Consider the following 25,506-nt stretch of genomic DNA (forward strand, 5'->3'; position numbering starts at 1 on the left):
CAACACTTTGAGTTTAAGAAGAATAGAGGAAATAAATGTAGAAGATGTTATTATCTTTCTTATTGGTTCTTAGCTTAGTATTCTGAAGTTAAAACTGTTTGTGCTTACAAGTAAGATGCATGATTGTTTCTATCACTTGTATATTTGTTTGTTTCCCTCAACTCTTATGCTTGCTATTTAACCTTGCTAGCCAAAGACCTGTGCTGAGAGGGAATACTTCTCGTGCATCCAAACCTGAACCCAAACCTATGCCATTTGTGTCCACCATATCTACCTACTGCATGGTATTTTCTGCCATTCCAAGTAAATACTTCATGTGCTACCTTTAAACAATTCAAAACTTATTACTTCTTATTTGTGTCAATGTTTTATAGCTCATGAGGAAGTATGTGGTGTTTTATCTTTCAGTCTTGTTAGGTAGCCTCCACTAATGGACTAGTGGCTTCATCCACTTATCCTATAATTTTGCAATAAGAGCTGGCAACGGGGTTCCCAGCCCCAATTAATCAACTTTCATTAATAATTCTCTGCACATGTTTTGCCCTGATTCATCAGTAAGCAACTTAATTTTGCAATAGACACTCCTCCATGGTATGAGATTGTTGGAAGGCACCCGAGGATTCGGTTAGCCATGGCTTGTGTAAGCAAAGGTTGGGGGAGTGTCATCCTTAAATAAACTAAAGTACATGTGTAAACAAAAGAGAAGAGGGATGATCTACCTTGCTTTGGTAGAGATAACGTCCTTCATGGGAGCCGCTCTTTGGAGGTCTGTGTGGCAAGGGGGTTAGAGTACCCGCTACCGATCGTTGACAACAACAAACACCTCTCAAAACTTTACTTTTATTCTCTTTATATGATTTCAAAACTGAAAAAGCTCTAGCACATGATTTAATCCCTGCTTCCCTCTGCGAAGGGCCTGTCTTTTACTTTATGTTGAGTCAGTAAACCTATTTCCCTCCATCTCAAGCAAGCATTTGAGTTGTTGTGATCAAACTATTATATTGTGATTTGCTTCATCATGTTTTTACTCTTTCTTGTTTAGTACAAGTTTTACCTGAATGATTATAGCTTTGAAAGTCATCAATGATTAATATGATTGAGTATGCAAGTTTACCATAAGTTTTTAATATGAGAGCGCTGCTCAATAGATAAGTATAATCTGTTAACTGTTCTCTGACCAAGAACAAAGTTTGCCATCACCAATTATGATTTCTTATGCACCTTTATTTGTGACTACCTTATACTTGTTTCAAGTTGAATTATATGAGGAAGTTGTTTACTATAATGTCTTGTGTGAATGAATATGATGCTTCTTGTCCGTATTTTATTTATCGACTCTTCACTCCATAAACATGTGGTCATGTTTACCGAGTTCAGTTTCGCTTGGGGACAAGCGAAGTCTAAGCTTGGGGGAGTTGATACGTCCAATTTGCATCACTATTTTATATCATAATTTGCTGTTATTCATTGATATATTTCATATTGGGACACAATACTTATGTTATTTCATCTATTTTGCATGTTTCATGATTATTTGGAGATCGAGCACCGGAGCCGGGATTACTGCTGGAAAAAGCACCGTTAGGATGCAATATTTCGGAAGATCAAGCTGTGGAAGGAAGTTTTACCAAAAATCCTATTTTTCCGGATGACGAAGGAAGCCGGAAGGGGGAGCCGAGTGGACCCAAGGTGGGCCCACACCATAGGGCGGCGCGGCCCATGGCTCGGCAGCGCCACAATGTGGTGTGGGGCCCCCTCGGCCTCTTTCGCCTCCTTTTCTTCGCGAAACCCTTCGTCCCGAAGACCTAAGCCACGAGAGGAATCCTCACGAAGGGTTACGGCCGCCTCGCGGGGCGGAAAACACCGAGAGAGAAAGAGCTCTCCGGCGGGCGAGGAATCCCCGGGGAAATTCCCTCCCGGAGGGGGAAATTGACGCCATCGTCACCGCCATCGAGCTGGACATCATCTCCATCGCCATCATCATCATCTCCACCATCATCACCGCCATCTCCACCGCTGGACATCATCACCGCTGTAGCAATTTGGGTTTGATCTTGATTGTTTGATAGGGAAACTCTCCGGTATCGATTTCTACTTGTTATTGATGCTATTGAGTGAAACCATTGAACCAAGGTTTATGTTCAGATTGTTATTCATCATCATATCACCTCTGATCATGTTCCATATGATGTCTCGTGAGTAGTTCGTTTAGTTCTTGAGGACATGGGTGAAGTCTAAATGTTAGTAGTGAATTATGGTTGAGTAATATTCAATGTTATGATATTTAAGTTGTGGTGTTATTCTTCTAGTGGTGTCGTGTGAACGTCGACTACACGACACTTCACCATTTATGGGCCTAGGGGAATGCATCTTGTACTCGTTTGCCAATTGCGGGGTTGCCGGAGTGACGAAACCTAAACCCCCGTTGGTATATCGATGCGGGAGGGATCGCGAGGATCTCAAAGTTCAAAGGCTGTGGTTAGATTTATCTTAATTACTTTCTTGTAGTTGCGGATGCTTGCAAGGGGTATAATCACAAGTATGTATTAGTCCTAGGAAGGGCGGTACATTAGCATAGGTTCACCCACACAACACTTATCAAAACAATGAAGATTAATCCAGCTGCATGTAGCGAAAGCACTAGACTAAAATCCCATGTGTCCTCGAGAACGTTTGGTCATTATAAGTAAACAAACCGGCTTGTCCTTTGTGCTAAAAAGGATTGGGCCACTCGCTGCAATTATTTCTCTCGCATTTTACTTACTCGTACTTTATTCATCTGTTACATCAAAACCCCCTGAATACTTGTCCGTGAGCATTTACAGTGAATCATTCATCGAAACTGCTTGTCAACACCTTCTGCTCCTCGTTGGGATCGACATTCTTACTTATCAAAGATACTACGATACACCCCCTATACTTGTGGGTCATCAACTGCCCCCCGAGCCCATTCAGCCACGGCTACTTCCTGGTCCTCTGGAGAGTCCCCACCGTCTTCTGTCTCGACCAGGCCTATCGGACGCTTGAACTTGTCTTGGTACAATTCTGGGTGGCGCTGCTCATACAATGTTAATTTCTGGACCATGTGCGCCAGTGAATTGTACTCCACTTGGAAAGCCAGATCCTTGATCGGCGGCTGCGAGGCCCAACACTGCCGCCTCGATCGCTTCCTTCTCAGTTAGACGAGCCGAATAACATCGGTTCTTGACAGTCCTGAAACGCTGGATATATTCCGACACCGTTTCTCCACGTCTCTACCGTACCTGCGCCAGATCGGCAATGCCAGCCTCGGTAGCTTCTGAGTGATATTGGACATGAAACTGCTCTTCCAGTTGCTTCCACGTCTGGACTGAATGTGGTGGCAACGAGGTGTACCACCCAAAAGCTGGTCCTGTGAGAGATTGCGCAAAAAACCTCACACGTAACGGGTCTGATGCTGAAATCATGCCCAACTGTGCCAAATATCGGCTCACGTGCTCGAATTAGCTAGACCCTTCTGATCCATTGAACTTCGAGAATTCAGAGAGCCGATACTTGGGCGGTAGTGGGATCAAATCATATTCGTTGGGGTACGGCTTGGAATAGCCGGCTATTCTCCTCTTCGGCAAGATGCCGAACTGGTCTCTCAAGATTGTACTGATTTGTTCCACGGTATGAGCTGCAGGGACTGAGCTTTCATGACTCGTTCCGGTGGCATATTTAGCTAGCCACGCATGTTTATCGGCGTCTGTTCCAGAAATCCCTGCTGGTGCAATCTGGTTCGTGCGCGCCAAGTTATTGCAGTCCGGCACGTATGTGCACACGTATCCATGTGGGATCTCTTTAGGCGGCTCATATAGGAATTGGCAATCACCAGGATCGCCTCCAACCTTGTAGACGACGTATGCCGGTGAACCCTGTGGCTACGGAGCCGTAAGCGCGAATGGTAGCTGCGGTGCGGTCCGGAACCGGTATCTCTCCCTGGTGAGTCCCTAGGGCAGGCCCCGACGGAGAGTACCGATGCTTCATGATTTCCTGAACCACGCGAACCGCAACGCGCTCGAAAGCGTTCACCAGGCTCTCAGAATGACGGTGTAGAGAATGAGCCACCATGTAATTAACTTCCTGGCGCAGAGCTCTGGTGCGTTCCTCCGAAGGGACAGACAGATCTACTTCATCGAGAACTGCCTTCAAGTGAGAACCCTTTCCACCTAATGCCATGTGTACGGGTCTTCGCGAAAGAGCCGATGAGATCGGATTCGAAGACGGCTTTGATCTCATCATACTTCTTCTTGTGCTCCTCAGGCAGATCTTGGTACGTGACTGGTTCGTCCGCCATCTCAGTTGCAGATGTTGACGTAGTTGCTGTAGAATGTCCCACCGGGCGTGCCAGAATGTGTTGCCTGCCAAAACCCACCGGCGAGCAGCGACGGGCAACACGGAGAGACGGGAGGCTCCCAGGACTGCTGGTGGGCCCTGGTCCCTCGGGCGACGGCCCGCAAAACTCCGGCACACGTCATGGCTAATGCGAGGGCATGCCACCTGACCTATACCTGGTCAGGAAGGTGATGGATTGCTTCGATTAGTTTCCTGCATGGCAGACACGTAAACATTAAATACGAGCCCGATCGGCTCTCAGGTTACCCTGTGAATCGGCTCAAAGAGCCGATTAACCCATGGTTCACGTTGGATTTACGATAACATGGGAATCCGACTTTATCAATACCAAGTTAAATCAATCTACGACAGTCTAGGGGTTTCACCGCATAATCGGAACATCCTACGCGTAGTTGAGCCTGGCAGATACGAAAGATAATAGAAAACTAGTCCTAAAAGAGGCCTAAAAACCAACACGAAGTCGATTCCCGGAACAATCCCTCTAGGATCAGCAAACCATACCTTACGCACTACTGGATCGTTCAACCCGTTTGCAAGGCCTAATCATGCGGATATCAAACTAATCCTTGGAGAACAAGGAACAACTATAACAGATCAGATCTACTAAATAAAGACCAAGCAAGATATTGCCCTTACACCCAATATAGGTGCAAAGGCAGCTAGATATCGAGGGGCAGCGTAGCTAAGCAAGCATATCAGAAAAGTATCGACGTTAGCCCCAAAACATCTATGATAACGGTATTGCTCGCCATCAACAAGGCTTCAGTACGAGCAATACGAGATAACGAATAAACTGATACTACCCCGGAAGAAACCCTCGAAACAAGGGGTGGCGATGCGCCTAGATTGTGTTTGTTGTGAACGTGATCGTCCTCCTTTCTCAATAACCCTAGGTCATATTTATAGTCCGTAGACTTTCTATCTTTGGAATAAACCTAGCTGTGTACGACTAAACTCTATCTCTTGATTCTAAACTAAAACGTGATCTACTATAATGTACAGATACACGGGAAATCTAGCCCAAACTCCCGCACGAGGCCGATTCACAGACACTTTATGTGCATGTCTTCTAAGCCCATCTCAATCACGACCCATCTCCTGCTTTGGCCAAATTCTGGTGATAACACTTCGGCTAGACACTCAGGGGCTACTGACGTGGGCATTACCCTTCGGGTAACCAACATTGCCCTACCCTATACGATCTAACTGGAGGCCCATGAAGGTACTCGATGGCAAGGCGGGCCACTTGGATGGCGCAACAGAAGATTCCTTGGCGGACAAGACAAGAAAAGAGCCGAACAAAGAAAGTTTAGAGCTAGAACTACTGTAAACCTAGTCGTGCTCGGTTAGACCTCTTGAGACCTGGCCTCCTATATAAAGGTCAGGAGAGGGGCTGCCGAGGGACACGATCAATCTTAGCAATCTTAGCCACCAGAAGTCTAGAGCTAGGTCACCGCAGCACTTAGCCTCTTGATGAGATCTCAGCCGAACCATTCGACACCCCATTGTAACCCAATATTCTCATAATCAGGATCAGACAGACAGGACGTAAGGGTTTTACCTCATCGAGGGCCCCGAACCTGGGCAAATCGCTCTCCCCGCTTGTCTGCAAACCGATGTCTCGTGTCAGCCTACAGGATTCCATCAACCCTAAGCCCCAATCGGAGGGCATTGCCGAGGAGTACCCTCGACAACGTGGCCCATTTATATTAAGAAAAAACTAGGAAGATTGCCCGTGCGTTGCAACGGGTAGAGAAAATAACATTGCAAAGACATGTAAAATAAGTTGTCGGTGATATAATTGTAGCCCCGGATTAGATGGGTTGGGCGCAATGATAAAGTGTGAGTGTAATATATAGCTACAACATATTGGATAGTTAAGCCAATTAGATTTAATTTTTGTAGGAAATATGCATGTGTGTTCCCACGGCTCGTTTTTAACTTAAATTTTCCATGGATTCCTGCTAGATACATATAAATACCTAACAAACCAATCTCTAGAAGAAAACTCAGGCATCCACAAATAAATTTGAACTTCCTCTCAATCTTGTCGGGCGGCAATTAAATGAAATACCTTTGAACCGCATATTACTGAAGAACTTGCACCGAGGCAAAGGATTGCCATTTTCTATTATAGATTGACATATAAGCTTAAAACAGGACATCAAACCGAGACTGGGCACAATTACACCAGCGATGATTCCGCGCAGCATTTTTTTAACATAAGACTAAGCTCAGCTTTAAATTAATAAAGCCACAACGGCGGAGTATAAGGATGCTGAGAACAACTTACAACGCAACGCAATTACAAGCAAACACCAGAAAACATGAAGAACAGCTTGCAACAATATGGTCCTCTTCAGTTATCTGCAACCTGGTGCCGAAGAAATCAAGAGGGAGACGGCCTGTGTGGCTTGACAAGGGAGAAACACCAGGTAGTTGCACAACACTCACAACCAGTCCATCGTCGAAGAAGGCTCCCTACCTTCTCGCCTTGGCTCGAAGGGCGCCGCACCGTCGACCGATGGAAACGCTCCCCTGAGCCTGGATGCAGACTGCTGGCGAGGACCGAAGTAGGCCAAACCAAGCAAGCAACGCCAGGCCAAGCACATCGAGAAGCACCTCAGCGGACCGGAGATCGAACACGTCTGAGACGAAGCTGTCTGGAACGCTGGAGAAGATACGAGCACACCTCCAACCGCACATCAAACGCCCACACCCACCTCAAGCATCCCAAGGCCACGCCTTCAGCAAGGGGAGCGACGCCACGACGCCACCGCAGCCTGCCAATCCAAGATTAGGTTTTCACCTAGGGTCATAGGAGGAGGGGGAAGGACAGTACCTCGACGGCTCCCCCAACAGGGAAGGCGACGCCCATGGACGTCGTCACCGTCGTGACCGGCACCACCGGTTAGGGAATTCTCCCGGTCGCATAGTCCCGCCAACCTCTAAGCCGGTTCAAAACCGTCCAGATCGGGCGCATCCGAGGACAGGAGGGGCTGGTGGCTACCTATCTGACGCCGGCGACCACCGAAGGGGCCCCCAGGCCACGACCAGCACCCACCGGTTCCGCGCCGCCCACACGGCCCACCACCAGACACCGCTCGCCGCCAAGCCGGTGCTGCCCCACCACCAGACCAGGGCCGCCGCCCTGGGATCCCGAGCTCCCACCGAGGCCGCCCTTACCTGAGGCCGAGCCAGGGGCCAAGCCATCAGAGCGGGGGCACCACTGAGTAGCCGCATCAGCCATGGCGAGCCCGGCGCGGCGTTCCTCCTTCTATCCAACGCGCGGGGAGCCAAGAGCCCCGGATCATTGTTGCCCCCTTCACCGGCGTGTCGGGCTTAGCCCATCGGCGCCTCCCGGGAGCGACGAGGAGGAGAAGAACGGAGGGGAGCGACGTCGGCAGCCTAGGGTTTCGTCCCCTCGGTCGCCGGAGGAGGGCGATGCGAGGAGCGGACCCAAAAAATCTCAGATCGCCGCGCAGCCTTCAGATTGCTGATCGGTTATTTTTACCACATAGCTAATTCTGAATGGGTTGTTTATTTGGCAGGTTGTGTCCTGCTGCTGAAATCTCGAATGTTCTGACCTGCCGTGCAGAATCAAAGGATGCCAGGGTCATGATGTATTGGCAAGGGTTCATCGTGGCCTAAATATGGATTCACGATGGGCTGACGATTCCTCTGCTCGCGCAAACAAATTCATGCCTCCACGAATTGATCGTGGCATCGAGCGATCTCACCTCGTCTAGAGCAAGCGAGCACAAGTCGTCAATGAGCCTTTTGCGTGACGCCTAGCAATAGACGTCGAGACTACTGTCTTCAGCCGGCTCCTGGTGGGACGCTGGAGAGAGGCAGCGGCCCAAACGACCGACACCAGCACAACGACGCAGGCACCAACGACCGTGGCCATCGGCCCCATTCCCACTCACATCCCGCTAGCTAGACGCTGTTGATGAAGTTCGAGATGCCCAGAGACGCTGATTCTACCGACAAATTCCGGCGTTGCTCCATCCTCTCACCAGGAGTGGATCATGTGTTGTCGTGCAGGCACCCGCCGGCCGCCGTGGCCTTGTGTTGCCATCCGCTGGCGAGCTCGACCTGATTATTTATTGCTGATACGGACTGAAGGATGTCAGCCTGGAGCTCGCCGTGGCGGCCTAGGCCTCAACATCCTTGCGCCGATCGGATCGAACTCACGTTGAGCCTTTGGGGTACGTAAGTACGTTCGGTTTATATTGGACAGGGACGGGCTGGGGCGACGAACTCCTAATGAAGCACGGCCGTAAGATGTACCCAAAGAAGAAAAAATAAACAATCTTGCGATGGACCAGAATCGATCTTGTGGGGATGTATACATACTATTCGCGGTCGCGTGATCAACATGGACACGATGGGGGTGGCTCTTGATTACGAGTTCAAACCGATCGATCAATCGGGAAAAGACATACAAACCAGGTGAGATACCAAGGCGCATTAACGACGGACGAAAGCGCAATGATTGACCAAACGACGGAAATGCTTCGTACTTTAGAGCAAGGTTAATAGTATAGCCAATTTCTGGCTGTTATAAGCCATGTCTGCGATGTCGTTTGTGGTAACGTAAATGCAACATGTATAATAATGAGACTATAATCGTATGCTACTTTATCGATGGATGGTCCACATTTCATCTCGCAAAGTGCCTAGGAGCGCGTCTTGATAATTCTTTGCTATAAGCTGATACTCCTCTTCTCTCTCCTCCAACTAAGCATAAATATATTATTTTAACCCTTATAGCCAGCTGACTAGGACTTATTATACTTGCTCTTATTAGTAGGTATATAGATAGATATAGATATAGATAGTACGTGGACCCATGGCGTTTGTGAGCCAGGCCTGCAGAGGACCTCCGAGTCCGAGACGGGTTCGTCCAAATTCCGAACCCACACACGGAAGAAAACGGTCGATCACTCGATCCTGTCTCCGATCCGAGTGCCGCTCCGGGTCGACATCCACACCTGCGCGCCAAAGAAAAAGGTTCTTGCTTTATAATCTCGACACCCCACCAGGCCACCATCACCATCAGCTGCTTCCCCAATTTGAGAGATCTCGCGGCGTCCTGAGTACAGTTGGAAGAGGCGCAGAAAATCAGCTTAACCGATGGCCCGCGTGGAGGGTTCGTACCATCGGCGCATCATGTCGGCGGGCGAGATTGCAGCCAAGGAAGCGGCAGCCGGCAAGGAGCGTCCGATGAAGCCGTGCACCACCACGAAAAGGAAGTCAGAGGAGGCGGTGTCGGCCGGCAACGAGTGCCCGCCGGAGCCACGCATCACCAAGAAAAGCAAGGTGCAGGCGGCGACGGTGGCCAAAGGCGAGGAGGCTCGGGCGAAAAAGATGACTCGGCTGCCGCAGAAGGAGGTTGCTTGGATCCTCGCCCAGGAGGCCTTTGAACCTGACCATCGCGTCCGGCCTGAAGTCAGGGCCCTGAGACGCCTGAGCCGTGACCTGTGGCCTCCGGCGGAGGAGATGTCCCGCAGTTACATCGCTGCACGGGTCTTCATTCAAATTGAGGAGGACTTCGCCGAACACCAGGCCTGGGTCCGCAGACAGTACCGCAAGCATGGATACGTCGAGGTGGACGACAACTTCCTGGCTGACAGGGCCAACGCCCGAGCAATTTGCGACAAAGCACGGGACGAGGAATTCAAAGACGTGGACTTCTCCGGCATCGAGGATCTCAAGGAAATGTTCATGGACTTGTGGTCAATTTAGATGTCATGTGTTTTTCTGCCTTATTATGATCAAAGGATATATCATTGTATCGTTACTATCATCCACCATGTGATCTGGGCACTGTTGAACCCTTTTCTGTAATAATAATTCAGCGAGTTATATTCCTCTTTTTGAGATCATGATGTGGTTATGCTCTTACCTTGCACAAATGTGTGTTTTGGTTTGCAGTTTATCTAATCCCTGAGTTACCTTCGAGGGTTAAGTCTGCTCTTACGTGGTTGTGTATGTTCATGGCCTATGTAACAATTAGTTAAGTCAGAAGCTATAATGCTTGTAAAGTAGTTCAAAAATTGCAACAGCAATAGTGTATGGCTGTAAACACAATTACATCAAAGACTGGTATACATGAGATAGCAAAGCATGGCGCACGAGACGATGACAACGACTTCGCAGACGGCGAAGATCTCAAGGACCTTCTTATGTACTTGTGGCCCTGAACCCATGTTATTTGTAATGCAAACGTGTATCTGATGATCGATGTACAGCTGCAGCTTTAAGCTCGATATAAGTGTAGCCGTGATGATACATGTAGCCCTCTGGTTAGCAAGGCACTATGGCACTCATGAAAACCAATGAATTTTTTAATATTTGTTCCCAAAGTTTGGAAATGATACGATTTGTAGATTTTCAGGAATACTACACTGATGAAAACCTTCTGTCTTATTATGCTCCAAACATATTGTTGTAGCGTTACTGTCATCCACCATGTGACCTGGGCACTGTTGAACCCCTTTGTGTAATCTGTCCAAAGATATTGGTTTATATTATCAATCATGTCATCTGTGCTAAGCTAGGCACGGGTGAACCTTTTGTGTAACAATAATTCCGCGAGTTATATATCTATGTTTGACAACTGCAGTTACATCTGTTCAGGTGGGCACTGATGAACACCTTCTGTGATAGTTCACTGCCTTGGCAAATCTATAAGCGATGTTCCACCCATAGTTGTAGTTTTAACTTTAGCTACGATGCTCTTTCTGTCTTATCAGAATCCAATCTGTCTTGTTATGATCCAATGAAGAACGCCTCGTGTAGTCATTAACATAATGATGATCTGGGTTCTGCTCTTACATTGCCCAATGAGTTTGCAGTTTATCCACTACATGCCTTACCTTCGATGTTATGTCCTATAAGTTTGTTGTGTTTACAAAAACTAGAAGTTCGACATATGCAATTTTTGTCTCTTCGTCAGTTAGTTTGCGAACAACAGTTATCATGTTTCGGTGGGATGCAGAACTTGTAGGTCTTCTCTGTAGGTGTACTCTTGATCATCTATTCTGGTTAGTGAGAGATGTGAGGGATCCAGACTTATCTCTTTATTTTCGACTCTCAATTGTACATATAAAGTATATGCACACAACTAATTCCAAAATGATTCTCTAAACATAAGTTGCTTAGGACACTACCCGGTCTTCAAAGTAACACGAAGACTATAGTCATATTTTAAAAAATAAAACAATATTAATTTCTATTACAAATATATACCATGCAAAACCTAGCAATATCAACTAAGATCAAAAAAGAAAAGGAGAAATTAAAAATGTCAAAGAAGACTTTTTTTTTGACAAAATACCATTAATGTTTTTAGGAAATATCCTAAAGGTTGGATAGCAATGAGTAAATTTAGACAAATGGAAATTCAAAAACAAATCTTTAAAGAAGGAATTGGAGAATTTTGCTAAATCATTGTGTTGTTTTTCGTGATTTTTGGGGGGAATTTTCATCAAATATGGAATAAGAAATATTATTGCTAACAATTTTATTTTATTCCCCTGCTTATCTTGTAGTATATCATGATAAAATTGATGGCATGCCATATGCGCTTTGTCGGTAAAAACCACTTTTGAGCAGTCAAAAACTCAAAACCATTCGAAGAATTAAAGACATGTGAAATTAAGAGTTGAAGGGTAAAAGCTCAATTTGAAGTTGGAGGGCCAAATATACATCGTGTCAAAAGTTGTGGACCACAAATATAATTTTTGTATTTGAAAATATGGGTGCTTCTGGTTAGGAAGTACCAGGAGCACCCAAAGAGCATCTCCAGCCGCGTCCCCCAAAGCGTCCCCCAAACCGCGCTGGATTGAGCGTTTGGGGGACGTGTTTTGTTCGTGCCGCGTTTGGGGGACGTCGCTTCCCAGCCGCGTCCCCCAAACGCCGCCCCCAATCAGAAATTCAAATTGTTGCATTCAAAAGAGATTGTTCCCGCCGAATCATCGCGATCAGAGTAGCGGCGATCAAAGTACTGGGCGCGCGATCATATTACAGACCATAGTGCATGCTAAATTAGAAGAAGGGGTTGGCCGACGGCGACGTATCCTGAGTCGACGTAGGCCCGTCGATCACGATGACCTCGTCGCGATCTGCCTGATGATGTACATGCTCCGTCAGCTCCGCCGCCGTCGCATAGGATGACGCAGGTGTAGCAGTCGAAGACGCCTTAGCCGGCTCTTGCTCTGTTGTTGCTGCCGCTACCACTGCCGCTTCCTGGGCCGCCACGTCGGGCGCAACGTCGGCCGCCGCCATTTTGGCTTCGATGTCGTCGAGGATCTGGCCTTTGATGAAGTTGTGCGCCGCCCGCGTCCGGGGAGACATTCCGGCCATTATGTGCTGGTGCTGGCGCGCCGCCAGAGCCTTCTTCTCCTGCTCCGCCGCCCTCCGTCCTTTCCGCTCTGTCGTCGCCATCTTCCGGCGCAGACAGTCTTGATACCACTTTTCATCGGTCCATCCTTCCGGCTTCCGCGGCTTCCGCGAACGGCGCTTTCGCCCCTTTCCTCGCATTGCCCGGCGGCTTCTTGGCCGCTTGCTTGGCCATCTTTTTGGGGGCTGTCGGCGGCGCCATGGAATGGGGAGAGGGTAGCGGCGGTGGGTGGACGGCGGGAGGGAGAAACAAATCGGCGGGATAGGAGAAGTGAATCGGCGGCGGGATATGTGTTGGGATGCCAGAAATGCTCGGCGGGATAGGCGCGATATGGCTGGAGGGGCGGGATTTGGCGGGAGTGGGAGACGATTTTTCACTGAGCCACTGACGCATCGGGCCCGTCTCGGTTCGCCTCGCTTTTCGTTGTGTCCGGCGTTCCCGGAGCATCCCCTGTGGGACGGGGACGGGCTCGGGGCGCCGGACACCGTATCGGGGTGCGACGGACAAAATTGGACTTTGGGGGACGCGGCTGGAACGAATTTTTGGTCCGGCGCGCCCCAAATTGCTTTGGGGGACGCTTTGGGGGATGCGGCTGGAGATGCTCTAAATACCGGAGAACCTAATATATCCTCATACACATTCCATTTTTTTTTTCCGACACAGAGGTAAAAGCTTTGCCCCATACACAATCCATCTTTTAATACATGAAGTGAAGGTCACAGAGACACTCTTTCAAGAATGTATCTATATCTAAACGGTTGTGCTTTATATAATAACTAGACCATAATAGCGCGCGTTGCTACGCCCGCCATTTTTAATATATGATTTATAGGAATTTTACAAATATATATGCATTAGACGTGGGAATCAAATAATGTGTTTAGTTACTAAAGTGAAGAAGTTTAGTTTTTTAAAAAGTAGAGTTTTATTGAGCTTCTAACAAAATAATGTTATAGGTGAGCATAAAGGGGCCAAAGTAGACAGGAAGAGTGAAGCAAAAACTATATAGGTGAATAGTTCTTTATAAAATACTTGCAAAACCAAATGCTAAGTTTGTGTTTAAACACAAAGTGTGAAGAAGTTTCCATGATTCAAAGAAAGATATCCCATTCCTAGAAAGAAGACAGTTGCATGTACATTAGAAACGTGATGATGGACGGTGCTATATTGGAGCAACAACCAATGTACTCCCTCCGTTCCATGAAAATTGTCTTAGATTTGTCAAATTTAAGATTTTTCTAGACATTATCTAGGGTGTAGGTACATCCAAAATTTGACAAATACATGGCAAGTTTCATGAGCCGGAGGGAGTATAAAATGATTGAAAAACTATAATCCGTTCCATGGTATAGAGTAATTAAATTTAAAGCACATATGGTGAACCAATCTTATCAAACAGAGTATATACCGAAATGTTGCATGGCTGAAACCTGTCCGTGGTTCAAGCTCCGCGCTTCCTAGCAGTCAGTTCAGAGGTAAAACCAACCTGTGTGGAGACCACCATGGATAATGCTTACGTTTTCACGTAATAAATGGAATTGATACATTCAGCTATTTTTTCATGGGACTGTATGCTAAATCTTGTTCAAAGGTCAAAGAAACAATAATCTTGGTTGTCCAATCGAACTAAAAAAGGGAACATTTATTATGAGGGATTAAGTTGAGCCTTAACTAAAATAAGAAAATGGTAATAATAAATCTGAAAGAGATTCTTGAGTAGGTTGGACAGGACATTCATGTTTACTTAAATTCCCAAAATTTGTATGGACCTTGTCAAGCCTGTTCCCTCAAAAGCTCAATCCCATTCTATTTCACCAAAAAAAAAATTAAAGGTTTAACCTGCAAAGATGGATTGTGAAAATATATTAGTGTGCAGAGGTGGGCTTAGTGCAATCAGAATAGATGACGTAACAAATTGCTCAACACTACACTGGCATGTGTGTGTGTGTGTGTGTGGGGGGGGGGGGGGGGGGGGGTAATACTGCACAAGTCGAAATCTGAAAAACATAATGCACCAAAGAAGTTGTAAATAGCTCATGGCACCCAACATAAGAAAGGAACCGGTTGAAGCAACATCTTGCGTCTGAAAACATGATTTTCTACGCTTACCCAAGTCCTAATTATAATTTTAAAATATTAAGGCCATGTATGGAACAAAATGAAACAGATAAAACTTAAACAGTAAACAAAATACCGAGCAAAAGCAAATGCAGCCGTTTTTGTTCTAAATTAGGTACAATTTGCTTCTCTTAAAAGGCTGACGTAAGTTAAACATTCCTCTTAACAATTTATAAAACTGAAGTCTACAAACCTTGAAGCCTCCTTCGTGCTTGATTCGGCTGAATGCTAGCTGTGAGAAGATTAATCTGGCCTTTGTTCGATTTGCAGGCAATGAAACAACACTGATATCCTGCGGCATAAGAAAATTATGTTGTCACAAACCTACCAAAATTGATTTAAGGCATCGGATTGTCATCTACCTTCACAAGTGCAAGTTTTGGCTTTGGTGCCTCACATACGCAGATAGGCATCCCACACTTCCATTCCATAATGGTAGCGGCACATATAATTAACCGTTGAATTTTTGTTGGGTGATGAAGTATATCTTTATCCAAATTAAGCCCTCCATTACATAATGGTAGCGGCACATTGAACCGTTGATTTTTTGTTGGGTGATGAAGTATATCTTTATCCAAATTAAGCCTTGAAAAGAAATCTGTAGCACTCAAAATACTCCCGGGAAAACACACATTGCTAGCACTCAGCACCCAACCTCAAATAGGAATATATTGGGAGAGGCGTTTTGGGACATGGGTTCAGATGATCCCTATATCTGCACCGTTGAATTGCTTGTGGGGATGCGTGACAGAACCATTTCGTCCATGAATACGATGTGCGGAAAAACGATTGACGGGAGCAATACGTTGGCATTAATTGAAATGGGCCTACGACTATGCAGACGGAGCGGGATGCTGCGCCCTGGGCGGCTAACGGAGGGGCGAGCTGGACCAGTTGGACATGTGAGGGCAGCGATGCAGGACCTTTGGTCCAAGTCTGAAGGCCAGCTCTATGAAGGGGTGAGCCCAAAATTATCCGTAGCGATCCAGAAAGCCGGTGCTCCTCCCCCTCTCCATCTCCTGCCTTCTTCGTGTGTGAGCGGCCGAGTGATTCAGTGACGGCAACAGGGGAGATACAGATTGCGGAGCCATGGATTTCTCACAACACTTCTTAACTAGGTAGGCCTGGCCTTTCACACACACAGTTCGTAGATCTGGATTACATAAGCTGCTAATTAAATATTCTACGCAACACAAAGTTGCTCACATCCACTGCCTAAGTCTGATTTACATGAACAAGTGACCGGACGAGGAGGTTGCAATGGTGTTTGTGACGCTGGCGAGTAGATTAAGCCTTGTGAGGTGTTGAGCATTTGGAGGAGCCGCTATGGGGGGGTGGGCCGTGCTGAACTTGCCCGACATCACACCGACGAGCTCTGCACATCCCTCCCCTCACTGTAAGAACAGGCACTGTCCAGACTGTAGAAAAGCGTAGAGCACCCAAAATGCAAAAGATTCAGATCGACGAAGGAGGTAGTGCCTAGTACAAAAATCATACTAACTGAAATCAACGGGAGTGAAGACTCTCACAGAAGAATCAACACCTGTAGTATCTGGTGCTGGGACGGGTAACTTTGCGCGAAATGGATGTCGAGATCCAGCTGCCGCAAAATGGGCATGTGATGAGCGGCAGAGGGTCGTTGGCATTGGCTCCTGATTCCTGAACCTCCATTGCCCGCAGGTCCTCCTTTGCGTCCAGGAGCTCTATAGCCTCCGGTGGCACCAGACTGCGATTAAGCGGAGCATTCCATGGATTGAGTCAGAACTCACGATCGATGGTTGGGGGAGACGGAGGGAGGCGGCGGTGAATACATGTGCATTTAAAAAGAGCTGCCACTCTGAAGACGTACGCGTGCATACGGCGTGTCTCATGTTGGCATGCCCGACGTCCAGCACGGTCTAGATCGTCTGCCTACATCTTAGACCGCGTGTGGGGCAACGGCAAAATGAGCCTTAAATGAGGTTGATTGGTGGGCCAAGCTACTGTTCAATATTTGAGATACGTTAAGGAATACTGCATGCTATACTGGGTGCTGCACATATCTCAATAAATTTGAATGGTCCAGATATAGGGATCATCTGGACCTGGGTTTCGTTTTGAATTTCCGCAAAACAATGGCTTATATCCAAAGCTAACCCATGTGACTACTGACTACACAATCAGGTTACAAATACCGGGCTAGCTACCTAGAGGATTTGTTGAAGCACTCGTAACAGACTGTCACGATGGGCCGTGCTAACCGGACTACCGTCCGTGTGCTGTGGTGTGTGAGTTGGGCCTAAGGCCATGGGCCCTCGAGCCGTGTAAGTGTGGAGTTGCATTTCTGTACTTATGGCAGCAAAGTCCTCGCGTGGAAGGCATCGTGTATGAGATGAATGAACGAGACTCTCAATCCCTAATCTCAGTTGCTTCCGTCTCCTCCCGAATCCCCAATTTCCACTCCTGAATCCTCCTTCTCTTTGTATCCTGTTGAGCATGATCATAACACAGACCTGGGCGTCAGTGTATGCCCCATTACTGAGGCAGGGCCTGGAACCAACAAACTCAACGATTTTAATTTTCATAGCTAGAGCAAACCTAATCCCGACACACAAACCTCCTGTGTTCTGGGTCGCTACCATGTGGTGAGTGATTCTGGTAGTGTCCTCCCATCGCTGCTGCGGCAGTGGTGGTGTGTGACCTGTGAGTTTGTAAAATTCATCAGAATACTCGTTTCAAAAACAAACATCATAATAAGAGACATGGTGTTTCCGTTGCTACCAGACAAATCGGCGGTTTGAATCACAAGAGCCAAACGAAAAATTATGAACACATATGAGGGAGGAGAGGACCAGTACACGATGGGGGAAGGTGGAGAAGTTGCAGCGGCAGAGGCCAAAGTGTGTGTACTCATCGAAGCTGGAACGGTTGTGGCATCTCCATGGCCTTGTCCGGCGGCTCTAGCAAAGATCCTGATTTCTTTTTGCGAAACAACATTCTGATCTTGATCGGATCGAGGGGTAAGCAGTATGTACATGCAAAGAGCACCGTCGGCGTCGAGGGAGTGTGGAAGTGTGGCCGCCGTCTTAGAAGGCAGCGCGCCTGTGGACGCCAATTCCGGCTGTCGGATAAGCTGCCTCGTCGAGTCGTCGCGGTAGGCATCCTACATCTCCCTTCCGGGCAGAAACCGGTGGCACACCAAGCTTTTTTCCTAATCCGAGACCCAGAGACAATTGCGGAGGATGGTCGTGGCGGCAGAGAAGTGCGAGCGGCGGATGGGAAGGATTGAAGACAGCAGGAGTCAAGGGGATATTTTACTGTACACGTTTTCTGAGTCCATGGACAAGGGCCCTAGTTTTACAGTTAGTCGGCCCGATTAACCAACGAGCGCCCAGGTCAGGCTGCAGAGTAGCAGCCCCTTTTATGGTGTTGGATACTTGGCTTGGCCTGCTCGGGCAAAATCACACCGCACGTTAGATCTGGACCCTGCAAGAACGTGATCGAACGGCTAGCGCTGCCAAATCGCTGTCAGGGCTCCTAGCTAGGTGAGTTTTACTGTTTACTAATGAGGGTAAATAGAAGGAAGAAATATCTGTATAAATAAAAATAAATTGGTAGCACTTTTAGCACATTAAAGATGATGCCCTGTTAAATGCGAGGGCCACTAAAGAAGATAATAATCAATCAAGGCTGCATATATCCATGATGTACAGAGTGTTAGAGTATATCACGTCTAGGCTATATTAGGTAGTTTAAGATTGTACTCCAATTCTATCTCTACTAGGCTTCTTGCCCTCCAAGTCTCTAGTACTATATAAACAGCCCAAGAGGCTCAATGTAATCATCAATTACCGCATATCAATACAATCATATTCCGCGAGTCTATCATGGTATCAGAGCGGTTCTTTCTGCGACCTAGGGTTTAGCCACCCACCGCTTCCGCCGCCCCCGGGGAGATCGATCTCCATGATCTCCGCCGGGGGCATCCGATCTCGTTGCTAAGTTTTTCTTTAGATTAGTTTCGTAGTATAGCAAATTTTGTATCATATATATTTCTTTCTCTCTTTTTCTTTAGCCACCAAATAGTCTGCTCGCGATGTTGTCATCACGCGCCTCTACTCTAACCTCGGTGTTGACTCATCTTCGGAAAATCCCCGGCAATGACCGTGCCAAGGAGGCTCCACGCAGCGCCCCAAGGGACGCCTTCATGCGCCATCGCCGACTTCTCCGACCGCACGCCACCACCATGTCGGATCATCTTCGCCAACAACAACCGGGACACCCGTCCCAACTATGCGCTTCGCCATCAACAAAGGGCCGCATCATCGTCGCTGGTCATCATCGCCAACCACCATCTCCACCAACAACTCTGCCGCACGTACTGCATCATCGCCGTCATCACCAATCAAGGTCTTCGTCAACGCCAACGGGTTCTGCGTCGCCACGCTCCTGCATGTAGATGAATAAAACGGGTTCGATCCCCGACATCTACTACCACTACAGTTCAATCGCCATCGACAACCACCTCGTCATCTTCGTCCACAATGACCATACCGCCGGAGTTGCAGTCTAATTTTTTGTTTGCACCGCATGTGCTCAATTTTCTTCTTGCAACCACTTCGTCTACTCCGGCGCATACGGCGCGCAACCGACCGTACACGGAGACCTTCTCTGCTACTCCATCCAACTCTGGCGCGCATGGCTCATGGTGGCCCTGTCTTCGCACGCCCGGTACCGGCAACACCGGCGCGTGCCTTCGTCCCCGGCGCGCTCCCGAGCCCGGCAAGTTCGGCGCGGCGTGTCGCCTACCTGAACTACCACAAATCCAGCTACGTCTACCTCGAGTTGACTACCGCTGCCACCGCCTTTTATTTTATCACTATGGCGACTTCCCCCGGGCTCAAGACGACACCGACTACAACAACATCAACATCAACAACTTCATCAACGGCGAATCAATCACACACGGCTCCATCGACCGCGACTCCAACGCCCTGGCTACCGTCTACATCGACATCGGCATCAAGGGCTATCATCCACCGGCCCCCTCTCCAGTCGGCGCCTTCGGCTTATGCTCCAGTCGGACCGTCCGCGACGCTCTTGCTGTATTCGCGTCACTACCGATCCGACTGCGGGGGGGTGTTAGAGTATATCACGTCTAGGCTATATTAGGTAGTTTAAGATTGTACTCTAATTCTATCTCTACTAGGCTTCTTGCCCTCCAAGTCTCTAGTACTATATAAACAGCCCAAGAGGCTCAATGTAATCATCAATTACCGCATATCAATACAATCATATTCCGCAGTCTATCACAGAGACCCGGTAATAAAGCTTCTATTTTCTAAAAAAAAACATAAAGCTCTATTGAGATTGATAAAACACAGAAGATTTATCAGGTCAGTGTACCGGAGCCTTACTACCTATTCCACGATATATAATTACACCCAGTGCTATTTTACATGACTATTAGCTAATCCACTATCTATTCGATTGCACAAAACAAAACTTCCTACATTTTTTTTTTGAGTTTACACCGGGGGCGAGCACCTGAATGGATTGTATTCATTTCGTCCGAAGATCGGGTGAATTCCCCGAAGGTTTTGTACAAAAGCAGTTACACGAGGGGAGAGAGGCTTTACACTGCAAGAAGGTAAAATAAACAGATTTTTACAGGCGACCGAATTCAAAGCTTAGGATGCAGATTTTCGGCAGCCCGTTGTAGGCGAAGACCATATCAGGACCGTCTACAATCCTGGAGATTCGTGCCACGTCGACGTATGCATCAGTTTCTAGAAGCAGAGAAACAGCCTCGACATCTAATCATCCTGTAACTGCAAAAGGAACAAGATAGTACTGTCACTGGACAAATAAATGCAGTAAACTTTGTCAGAACGAATGGTGTGTAACCGTAATGCAGTGCAGCATAAAGAAACACACCATTGTTCTTCGTGTCGCTTTTGTCAGCTCTGGGGTCCTTAGTAATGTAAAGCCTCTTCACTGAAGCGATGAACAACCTGCAAAAACGTATGCAAGAAAGGTCGATCAGTGACCACTTCAACTTCTTCCATAAAGAAATTGCCACGCTCAACATACTCCCATGGGACATCGCCAACGAGCATGCGGTCACCCTCGTTGTCCTCATACAGAAGGATGTAGTTCTTCATCACGCCGTTGCCCTTCTGACGCTGCAGCTTCTCTCCATCCTCTCTAGTTGCAATCCTCCGATGGCCATCTGAAATATCTATATATGTCAGTGACATGAGCAGTATGGAGTTTGATCATGCATGGAGGGTGCAGTGCAGTGCAAACAAAAAACACCTGACAGGATGGTAGAGTCAGCTAGTCTACCTGGTCTAGGACGTAGATTGTAGGGGTGGAAGTGTGCTGTACGAGGGAGAGGAAGGCGGCGCCGGCGGCTGGCTGCCGTCGCGAGGTTGGAGGAAGGCGGCGCAAGGGGAAGAAGCGGCGGCTAGGGCAGGGAAGACCGACTCCTCAAGGAGTCGGCAGTAACGATCTATAAGATCAGTTTATTGCCTGATTTCTCACGTTTACAGCAGTATAAATAAGCTAATGAAAAGGATAAATGGGCTAAGCCCCTAATTTAGGCCCCCTAATGGGCTTCCTCCTGCTATAGGCCAAACCGGTCATAACATCTCTCCCCGCCTTCTCATACAGCTCGTCCTCGAGCTGGATAGCTGGAAACTGCTGGCGGAACTCATCCTGGAACGGCGTCGGCCTTGGAGACGGCCGCGTCAGCCAGCCCAGCTGTGACGACATCAGCCGCAATGTCGTCTACGGTCTCCAAGTAGAACAGGCGTGGACAAACGTGGCCCGGTACATAGAGCTCGTCGCAGTTGAAGCACAACCCTTTACGACGGCGCTCAAGTTGTTCGGCCGTGGTCAGCCGACGGAAAGGCCGCGTCGCAGCTGGATCGGAGTGCCCCGCATGAGTCACGGCCTTGAGCGCCTGGCCTGGTGGTGTCGGTGGAGGGCGGGCGGCTGGCCGAACGTCGCTGGCCGGGACGGCCTGCTGCATGGCCCGTGCGCGCTGCTCGAAGGCGCGATCGTAGTACATGGATGACTGCAGGTCCTGGGGATCCCGCATCTCCACGTCGACGCGAATGTGGTCCGACAGTCCGCCAATGAAGAGCTCGGCGCGCTGCTGCCCCGTCACCCCGGGCGCATGGCATGCGAGGGCCTGGAAGCGGTCGGCGAAGTCCTGTACCGTGGTGATGAAGGCCAAACGCCCGAGTTCCGCCAAACGACTTCCGCGAATCGGGGGGCCGAAGCGTAGAAGGCAGAGCTCGCGGAAGCGGTCCCATGGGGGCATGCCGCCCTCGTCCTGCTCGAGGGAGTAATACCATGTCTGGGCGGCGCCGCGGAGGTGGTACGAGGCGAGCCAAGTCCGGTCCGAGGCGAGGGCGCGCTGCCCTCGGAAGAACTGCTCGCATTGGTTGAGCCAGTTGAGGGGGTCCTCGACACCGTCGTACGTGGCGAAGTCGAGCTTGGCGTAGCGTGGGGGGGTTGGGCCGGCGGCGCCCTGGCTGGGGTACTCCGCGCGGCCAGCGGAAGGCTCCGCAAAGCGCGAGTATGCCGGCTCCGGAAAGGAGGGCCTCGGAGGGTCCCCGGTGGTCGTGTAGACAGGAGGAGGCGCCGATGTGCACGAGTAGACGGGCGGGGGCTCCGTCGCGGTCACCCACGCCGGGAGCCGCGAGGGCGACGGCGGAAACTGCACTCGCTGGATGGGGACGCCCTGGGGCAGCAAGGCGGGCCCGGCGCTGGGGGCCGGCTGCCACGACGACCACAGCGGTGGGGGCGGCGAGGCCGGGGGCGGGGTGGGCACGCCCTGGACGGGCGGAAACGCCGGCGCGGCCGAGTAGGCGCTGAGGGCCGGCGGCAGCGGCGGCGTGGTCATCCCCTGAGTGCCGATCAGGTACAGGCGGATGCCTTGGACCACGGTGGCGAGGTCGCGGATGGCCGTTGAGAGCTCCTGCTGCGAGAGGAGGGGAGCGGCGTCGGCGGCCTCCGCCATGGATGTCGCGTCGCCCGTGGAGGGCGGCGGCGAGCGCGGCGGCAAGTGCGCGGCGGCGGTGGAGGCCGGCGGCGTCTCGGAGGTGGCGGCGATGGTGGCGGCTAGTTGGCCCGAAGACATGATCGTAACCGAGGAAGCTGATACCAAATTGGTAGAGTCAGCTAGTCTACCTGGTCTAGGGCGTAGATTGTAGGGGTGAAAGTGTGCTGTACGAGGGAGAGGAAGGCGGCGCCGGCGGCTGGCTGCCACCGCGAGGTTGGAGGAAGGCGGCGCAAGGGGAAGAAGCGGCGGCTAGGGCAGGGAAGACCGACTCCTCAAGGAGTCGGCAGTAACGATCTATAAGATCAGTTTATTGCCTGATTTCTCACGTAAGTTTTACAGCAGTATAAATAAGCTAATGAAAATGATAAATGGGCTAAGCCCCTAATTTAGGCCCCCTAATGGGCTTCCTCCTGCTATAGGCCAAACCGGTCATAACACAGGAAGCCATGGAACATGGTCTGCAGAGCCCCGGACAGCGAAGTGTAACTGCGGTGCGCATTGATGTTGATCTTCCTCCCGACGGCGTAACCTTCCAGGTTCACCTTCACAAACATAGCTGACCTCTCTTGTCCTGAAAATCCAGTGTTTCCATGGTCTTCTTCCTCAGAGCAGGGTTCCACTTTGCTCAGATCTTGAGAATATGCAGGCCTTGTGGATGTGGTGGACAGGTTCTTGCGGAATGTGCACACTGGTGGCCATCCGACTACTTGGAGGCGATCTTCTCTGAAAATTGTTAGTGGAATTTGGTGAGATTATGACGGACAAGCAAAGATTCACCACCTGTTCGTGTGGAATTCGTGACAACAAGGAAGAAATCAACTTGAGATGGTAGTATATTAGTACCACAATACAACAACTCCAGTTGTCCTCCCATCCTCTTCGTGTTTATTTTTTTGCTTCTTATAATGTTGTTTTATTTTGTACTCCCTCTGGTCGATTTTAATTGACACGAGGTTAGTTCTAGACATGCATGTAGACAGCGGTGTGGCCACGTTGATTAAATTCAGACCATAGGTAGTACTATTTATTTATTCTCTTATCTATGCTTTGTTGACATGTTTTTCTTATGCTATGCCAAAATAAGTTCTGACAGAGATCAAAACAGGCACAAACATAAACTTGTTCATACATGAGACCCCTTTTAACGAAAGAATTTTCTTAATTCATACATCATGTTTCCATGAAAAAATTAGGACGAAACAGCTATTACTTTGTGCTAACACTAGTGGAAAACGGGGCTTCAGTCCTGATCCATTTGGACCATCAGTCCCGGTTTTCGAACCGGGACCAAACGGGCGGGACTAAAGGGTCCACCCTTTAGTCCCGGTTCAAGTGTGCATCGGGATCAAAGGCACCACCACGTGGTGCGGCCAGGAGGCTCGTGGTGGAGGACCTGTAGTCCCGGTTCGAGATACGAACCGGGACTGGAGGGTCTCTGCTGTGGCAGAGAAAATGGTCGTTTCTCTGCCGCGGCAGAGGTTTAGGGTGGAGCAGCGTTTCTCTGCCGTGGCAGAGTGTTTCAGGGTTTTATATTATTCATTCAAATCAGCAATGCATGTATCATTTAAGAAACCACAAACATCGTCATGTATAGATAGACATCGTCATGAAATACAATACAAGTAATATGCATGTTTACAATATATAAAGCCGGAACCAAATGTATATATCATATCTATTCATATCTCTAATGGCCTCGGTAATGCATGTTTAAAGAATTACGAACTCCCGATGGTGTTCTCCAGTTCGGGCAATGACCTTGGTAAGAAACAATCTCGCGAGTTCCCCTTGAATTGCTCATATGCGATCCTCCGTTATGAGAGTGTCCCGCGGGCATATCATCTATATTAAAAAAAAGAAGATCAATATATATGAATGGAACTCAATACAATTGATGGTAATAAAATAAGATTAATTGTGAAATATTGTTCACGTACACGAGTGGCGTGCATAGCATCCTCCGCATCCCTGTGATAGGCCATCTGACGAATGAACTCGCAGACGTAATATCCACATAAGTTATTCCCGGCTTCCTGCTTCAAAGACTTTACAAAAAAATAGTTCGATCAAACTAATAATCAAGCATCGTATTGAAACAAAATATCAAAGAGATTCACGGACATAGTTATATATATAGTACTACTTACAGAGTAATCTTTAAATGTAAGCTCCGGTTTTCATTTAACCGGAATAATATTGATGAACCGTTTCTAAGCCCTGCTCGGCAAAGAAAAAATGAGTTATTGATTAGTTAATGATATCATCGAATGAGAACAGATGAAGATGGCAATACGAAATTGATTGAAATTACCTCTGGAGCATCGCAGCCATGTTCGCCAATTCCGCATGTTCTTTACGTTTCGAGTCCATGACAAGTACGACTCCTTTCTTAAGCTCAATGATTAGGAGAATAAAGTGGAAGCGGCACAAGCATAGCTCAATGATTAGGAGAATAAAGTGGAAGTTGCACAAGTATAATGTATGTTATAACACTCACTTGAAGCTGCAAAAGCTCAAAGAAAAGAATATATCCTCTTTCTTTGCTTGC

The 25,506-nt window shown here is 48.4% G+C and overlaps 1 protein-coding gene across 1 annotated transcript; it reads right to left on the reverse strand.

Annotated features, from left to right (window-relative positions):
- Positions 1 to 20,665: 20,665 nt before the first annotated feature.
- Positions 20,666 to 25,289, reverse strand: LOC124655823 (auxin-responsive protein IAA25-like). The gene is made up of 5 exons (XM_047194663.1): positions 25,270 to 25,289; positions 23,395 to 23,681; positions 20,978 to 21,125; positions 20,822 to 20,898; positions 20,666 to 20,715 (listed from the first exon to the last, which is right to left on the reverse strand). Exons 1-5 carry the CDS (start codon positions 25,287 to 25,289, stop codon positions 20,705 to 20,707), a joined length of 543 nt encoding a protein of 180 aa, XP_047050619.1. The 3' UTR covers positions 20,666 to 20,704.
- Positions 25,290 to 25,506: the final 217 nt, after the last annotated feature.

The sequence above is a fragment of the Lolium rigidum genome, chromosome 1 (genome assembly GCF_022539505.1).
Source record: "Lolium rigidum isolate FL_2022 chromosome 1, APGP_CSIRO_Lrig_0.1, whole genome shotgun sequence".
Classification (NCBI taxonomy): domain Eukaryota; kingdom Viridiplantae; phylum Streptophyta; class Magnoliopsida; order Poales; family Poaceae; genus Lolium; species Lolium rigidum.